A 6208-nucleotide genomic window follows, 5' to 3' on the forward strand; every position below is an offset into this window, starting at 1 on the left:
GCCCTCAGGAGCTGATTGCTGAGAAACTTGAAGCCCACCGAGAAGTCTTGTGGACAGATCCGGCGACGAGCGTTCAATCTGCCCTATAGTGTCTCTCAGGCGACCATTTATTGTGTCACCGTGCCTTACGACGCCGCTTGTTTCGCTTCTCGATCCTAGCATGGCTCGGTTTCCCGTCCACTTCGTGTAAGAAAAATAATAAACTGAAAGCAGTGACGGGGGAGATCGCGGTTGAATATGCCGTGCGCTTCCGCTTGGGCGCCCAAACGCTCATAAGGAGCGTGGCTCCCTCCATTATGTAATATCCTGTATATACGGCGTTACACGTCTAAATGTTCCGAACTAATGATTGTGAGGGTGCCATCAATGAGTGCATCCCCTACTCAGCCATTCTTGATCACACCTGGCTCTTATAGTGTAGCGCCGCACCACTGCATCGTTGTTATTGACTGAAATTGCGTGCGTCGCTGTTGGGCGTGCTCTCCATACACAGAAACATTGCGCTAACGTTCGCGGATGCAACGGTGGTACCGACCCTTATTCACAATTTCCGGTCGTGACCTACGATGCTGTGAAATAGCCGCTCTTTTGTTCGTACGTATTTTGTTTAGACGGATTAAAATGAATGCATACATATGTCGATTCATCATTTCGCTTGAAGCTAGCACCAAATGGGCACCTGCCCTGCCCGTTCTTTGCATGTTTTTCGGCCACCCTGGTTTGTCCTTCCATGACTTTCGAAGGCGATGCATTTAGACTCCCAATTAAAGCCTAAGCGTTCTGATCACTAATATGGTTTAATTTTATGGACAGCCTGCCTGACGTTAAGTGTCGTCTGACGAGTGTTTGCTACATCTTTCGTTTTCGTGTTGCTTTCGAGTACGTGCATTTACTCAGTGACTATTTCTTTGTTTATGCCCACCATTGTTCTTTTATTCTATCTCTCCTTCACTCATATTACTCCCTTCGCTCTTTATTTCCCTGTCGTTCTCCAGTCACTACCTTTTCTTTCTCTACTTCTAGAAGAGTATAGGCTTGGGCTGGTTGGTAATACATAGTTACACTAGAAGCATAGCGCGGGATGGACGATCGACAAAGACTAGACAGGACAAGCGCCAATTGCGCTTGTCCTGTCTAGTCTTTGCCTATCGTCCTTCCCGCGCTATGCTTCTAGTGTAACAACTTATAGAGCCAGCAGTCGTTGTGCCCCCCCCCCCCCCCCCCCCCCCCCCTATTGGCATTTGCCGGCTAGCTCTATCTCCTCTCTGCATTACTGTCGTTTCTCTGTGCACCAACACAAATATCTTAATTCGTCCACGCAGTGTACATTTAAAAAAAAAAGAATGCGCACCGGTCTGTATACCGACCCCCCGTAGCGCCTCACCCGAGCCCTTTCTGTTTCGCGCGTTTTCCGCAGTTGGTGTTCGAGGACGTGCTGGCCGAGCCCGACGCGAGCCACGGCTTCGACGGCGCCTGGAAGCTCACCTACCTGGTGTTCTCCAGCACGCGCCTGTGGTGCTACCGGCTGCTGGCCGCCCTGCTGGCGCTGCCCTGCGGCCTCACCTGGGGCCTGCTCTTCTCGCTGCTCTCGCTGCTGCAAGTGTGGCTGGTGTCGCCCTCGCTGCGCGTGTTCGACGTGCTGCTGCACATCGTGCACAGGGTACGCGCGCTCCTCCTCGCGCGTTTCTTTTAGTGTACGCACCACGTACGACTCCTGCGGTTGCTTGGGAAACAATTCGAACAACTGCTGTGCGGGTGTCCTCGGGTATACGACCTCCTATGTCGCCTCTCTCTCCAGACAACTTGAAACCGGCTGTTATAAGTTCTAAGAGTGACCGGCAGTTTTAGACTTTATGAACCTCACGACGCTCGGTCCCTGAGTCTGTGTGGACGTGACGCGTGAGAAGCGCGCTTCCGCAAGTCCGTCTTGTCGGAGATGACACACGTGCATTGGTCGGGACCCTATGGTTTTTCGCCGGGAAGTTTGACGTCGTCGCTGAGAGATGTGGAATAGACGGGGAGAAGGTTAAAGGTCGTGCCCGATCGGCTGCCCGTCACTTTGGGAAAGGGAAACGAAAAATAGTAGTCAATAGAGAGAGAATCAATGTTCAGGCCCGCAGAGCAATGCTCACTTTTAAGTAGTAACAGATGGTCGCGTAGTCCACTCATGTTCAAGAAGCGCAACAGCGCATTATTGGCCTTGTGCGTGCATACAAGAGCAATGCTTCGGCCAACGTGCCAGTATCTTCCGACAAAGATCCGTCGTCGTAATCAGCTGAGGCCTAGTACCGCAGAGGATCTCGTTGACCGTCGAAGGAATGGCAGGAGGGCACCGGCACGTGTTCATTTATAACCTGATCACCTCGTTTTCGTCCTCCGATGTGTGCAGGTGTGGGGCGGCCTCGTGCGAACCCTGCTGGACCCGGTGTTCCAGTCGATCGGCAAGGTGGCCGGAGACGTGCGCGTCACCCGAACGCAGGTCTACCCCAAGAACGACTTCGCCCACGACCCGTGAGGCGGCGCTGCGGGCGCTCCGTGGCTCCCGTCTTCGCGGTTGAGCCAGCGGCAGCGGACGAGGCGGTGCCGGAACAAATTTGCGGAGGCCAGCGGAAGAACAGCCGGGGGGAAGAGCCCCGATGGCGGTGGACCCACACACCCCCCCTCGTCGACTCTCTGGCAACGGGGCGAGGCCCACCCACCGAGCTTCGATGACCTCTGACCCGTCGCGCACTTAGCCCAACAACCCCTTACCCCACGCCAGTCTCGTTTTTTTTTTTTTTTATCTCCTTTGGCAGTCCGACCTCCGCATCCCCCTCCCCACCTGCCCACCTCCTTGATGATAGCGAAAACAATATCGTGAGAAACAGAAAAAAAAAAAAAATGAACGAACGAGCATTCGAGCTAAGGCTTTAGGCAGATCCTTAGTTTTGCAGTGAAAGGCCACCCGTGTTGATGAGTGGGCTTGTTGGATCTTGCTCAATAAAAAACTACGCGCGGTTGTTCTTTGTGAAGTGGCGTTGCAGCACAAAACACGGGGCAAGCAGGGCTTGTCAAGTCTTGTACGCTGCTTGGCCAAAGTGTGTTGCACAGACGGCCTTAAAAGAACTTAAAAAGCCTTTTCACGGATTCTTGCTGTGCTTTAACGTACGCGTGTTCTGGAAGTCGGAGCGCGTCGTCGACGCTAACGTGTCGCCACAGCTCCGAGAGTAATGGTAGAGGAACTTTAACAGAGTTTTCGTTCGGTCAAGCGTCATTTTAAGGGTGAAAAGGTAGCCCCATATACTGCAGAGTGGTTCGTATCGGACCACCGTTAACAACTTATTTTTAAGCAACGCTGTGCGCGTGTGGACGAGTGTACTACTATACGTAGCGGCCCTGCAACAGCACTTTGTATATCATTGTATACTTGCTCACGGGAACACAAAGCTGCCATCAAAAACCATCAAGAAAAGACCCTTCTTTTGTGCCTTATAACATTGCGCATCAACCAAAACACCACGGGTATGGTCGTGTAGTTTCAGAAACGTCGTCCATGAATGCCGGAGGTTGGTTGTATAGAGTTAAAAGCTCGAAGCAGCCAGATAACATTAAACAACACTGACGGATAGTACAAACTTGTTGCAAGGAATAGCCTAGAAGAAACAAGACAAAAAAAAAAAGTAATGAACATTTTAACGCGGTTTTAAGTGTTTAGGCCTACCGAGGGCACTAAGCCTAAGAAGGCCTCGTGAGCCTTCGCCTGCCCCACTCCACGATGACGACTTGCTCAGCGTTTTTCGCAACGCAGACTTTTCAGAAAGTAGTTTTGTGGGGCGCACACGGGCCAAAACGACTTAAATTTAGCAACAAGTTGTTGTACAGCGCACTCCAGATGTGTAGCTCCGGTCGTTCGACGCTTGCACATTCTGGAACTTCGCGAAAATCCCGTGGTGCTCGAGACGAGAAATAATAATTAAAAGAAGTTATATATATATTATGTGTATGTGTGCGTGTGTGTGCAATCTCACGCCGAGACAGTATTTTTCACTTAGCCTATATCTGTGTGTGCGTGTGAGTGTGTGTATGTGTGAAATTTACTGTGTCTTTACTCGTAACGCGCGATGGCGTCGTGGTTTGCATTTTTTTATAAAGCAGAGTTTCTATATGCAGCTTTTCTCACTGAACTCATTGTCACACCACAATCAAGGCAGCGAATTGGCGGCATGCGACGTCGCTTGTCTTGCATGTCAACTGCGTTTTCATCGTAAGCTTCAGTCCGTGCTGTGCATGTTTTTTTTAAATCGTTATTATTGTTTTTTGTTCGCACGAGGCGTTATCGTAAAACCGAAAGAAACCTTGGCGAGTGGTTGAAAACTCCACACGAACAAACTGTTTTTTTTTTTTTTTTGTCTCATCGTATTTCTCATCATGCGACGCGCGCGCCCTTTTCATAGCAATGTGGGTCCACCAATACGAGGCTTGAGTTGCGTAGCCAGCGAGTTTTAAAAGCATCACAAGTATTTTTTACGAGGAAGAAAACAGAGCAGGTAGCTCTGTGGTGCGAATGTGCCGAAGTTTTGTAACCACGCTTCCCTCCCTTTTTCGTGCAAGAAATAAAAAAAAAGTAATAAAGTATCTTTTATCCATTTTAAGCTCCTGCCTCTTTCTTTCGCGCTTTGGGGTGTCTCCTGTGTTTGAGTGTGGCTTAGTACTTGTCCCACGTGTGGGCAGTGACGACAGCAAAGAACCTGCGGCAGTCTTCACGTTGCTACTGAACTTCCTGAACGACGCCTATGCAACTATGTACAGCGCTACAACTTCACTGCTTTGCAAATAACGAGACGCAACCAAGGAGGTATCCAAAAAAAAAAAAAAAAAAACTGGATTGGAATTGATGTCCTAAAGGTGAAGCCTGTCACCTCCATTTTGCCAGGGGAATCGATTAACGCTAGTATTTAGCGGAGAACAGGAAGTGTTTTCTCCTCACTTCCAATGACTTTCAGAAGGCCACTTTTTCCGTACAGATGCTTCTCGATGATGAAGCTTGAAAGTGTTGGCAACTTGTATGGGAGATCAGGGTGTCACTACTCAGCCTATGGTAATATTTTAGCTCGTAACACCATTCTATTATTTTCCAATTAGTCTAAAATTTATATTAACAGATAAATAGCAGTTGAACTGTTCTCCGTGCAGTTCAGCACGCAATCAAGGGTGAAGTAGGGGCAATCGCTGGCTTCACCTCTGCTGGTAAGAACCTGCGAGGGCTGCCACTCCGGAATTTCTTTTTATAACCTCCTTGGACGGAACGACACAGTTCACCATGCGAATTGTTAAAAGCGTCCTGCCTTTATTCTCTCCCGATGCCTCTCCCACGCTCTCTACGTTGTGCTGGAGTCGCGGTACAGGTTCCCCCCTTTTTTTAGGGACCCTGTACATTAACTAATTGTAACAAAGTAACCCTTCGCGGAAGGGAGCCAATCGCGGTCGAGAAATTCGATCTCGGTCAGACGTGGGCGTGTGACGCTCGTAAAAAGAAAGCCAGCAATGAAGCCCTACTAGACCGTCGGAACGCGCAGCCACACACCGGCGTCGGTAGAGCCGGTGCAGTGCGCAGTAACCAATGTTCCTCAACTTCAAGGTGTTTGGAGGGGTTTTAGCAGGAACATGTGTCGGATATAACGAAAAGTATAGCACTATTGAGATCGGACACAGCGAATCGGCCCTTGCTTCCCTTGGGGTCTGGATCATGAGTTTTGCAGCGCTTTCTTTGCATTTCAGGTAGGTATTACGTACTTTTCGTCTTTCGACTGCTCCCGACCCCAAAAAGCTTTCGGAGTACGGTATACGAAAAAAGAAGAAAAAGAAAGAAAGGGGGGGGGGGGGGGGGGTTGCGGAGTCTCGTCGCAGCAGCCAATGAAGGTACTTTGAAATCGAAACGGAGCAGCGCATACTTCGGCGCAAGACACCCACGTTGTTCCGCCGAAATTCGAGGTGCGGTGGCCATGTCGCAACGAAATTGTTCGCGAGGAGTACGAGTGAGGAGGAGGAGGAAAAGCTTTATTCGGGTCCTGTACAAGGTGTTGCCACCTGCCTGGCTAGTCCCATGTTAGGACCGGGAGGTCAAGCCTGCTAGCGCTATCACGGGCGTACTGGACAGCCAGGACTTGAGGGTTGTTATCTTGGGATTTATAATCATTCCTGAAAACCGATTGCGGGAAATGCCAGGGCC

General features: G+C 50.0%; 1 protein-coding gene across 1 annotated transcript in view; it reads left to right on the forward strand.

Annotated features, from left to right (window-relative positions):
- Window positions 1-4631, forward strand: part of LOC126528077 (uncharacterized) — a 92700-nt gene extending 88069 nt beyond the window's left edge. Inside the window, exons 3-4 of the mRNA XM_050175941.3 lie at window positions 1418-1660; window positions 2390-4631. Coding sequence (XP_050031898.1) covers window positions 1418-1660; window positions 2390-2515 — 369 coding nt within the window. The 3' untranslated portion in view covers window positions 2516-4631. The remainder of the gene's footprint in view (window positions 1-1417; window positions 1661-2389) is intronic.
- Window positions 4632-6208: the final 1577 nt, after the last annotated feature.

Source organism: Dermacentor andersoni, chromosome 9 (genome assembly GCF_023375885.2).
Source record: "Dermacentor andersoni chromosome 9, qqDerAnde1_hic_scaffold, whole genome shotgun sequence".
NCBI classification, from domain to species: domain Eukaryota; kingdom Metazoa; phylum Arthropoda; class Arachnida; order Ixodida; family Ixodidae; genus Dermacentor; species Dermacentor andersoni.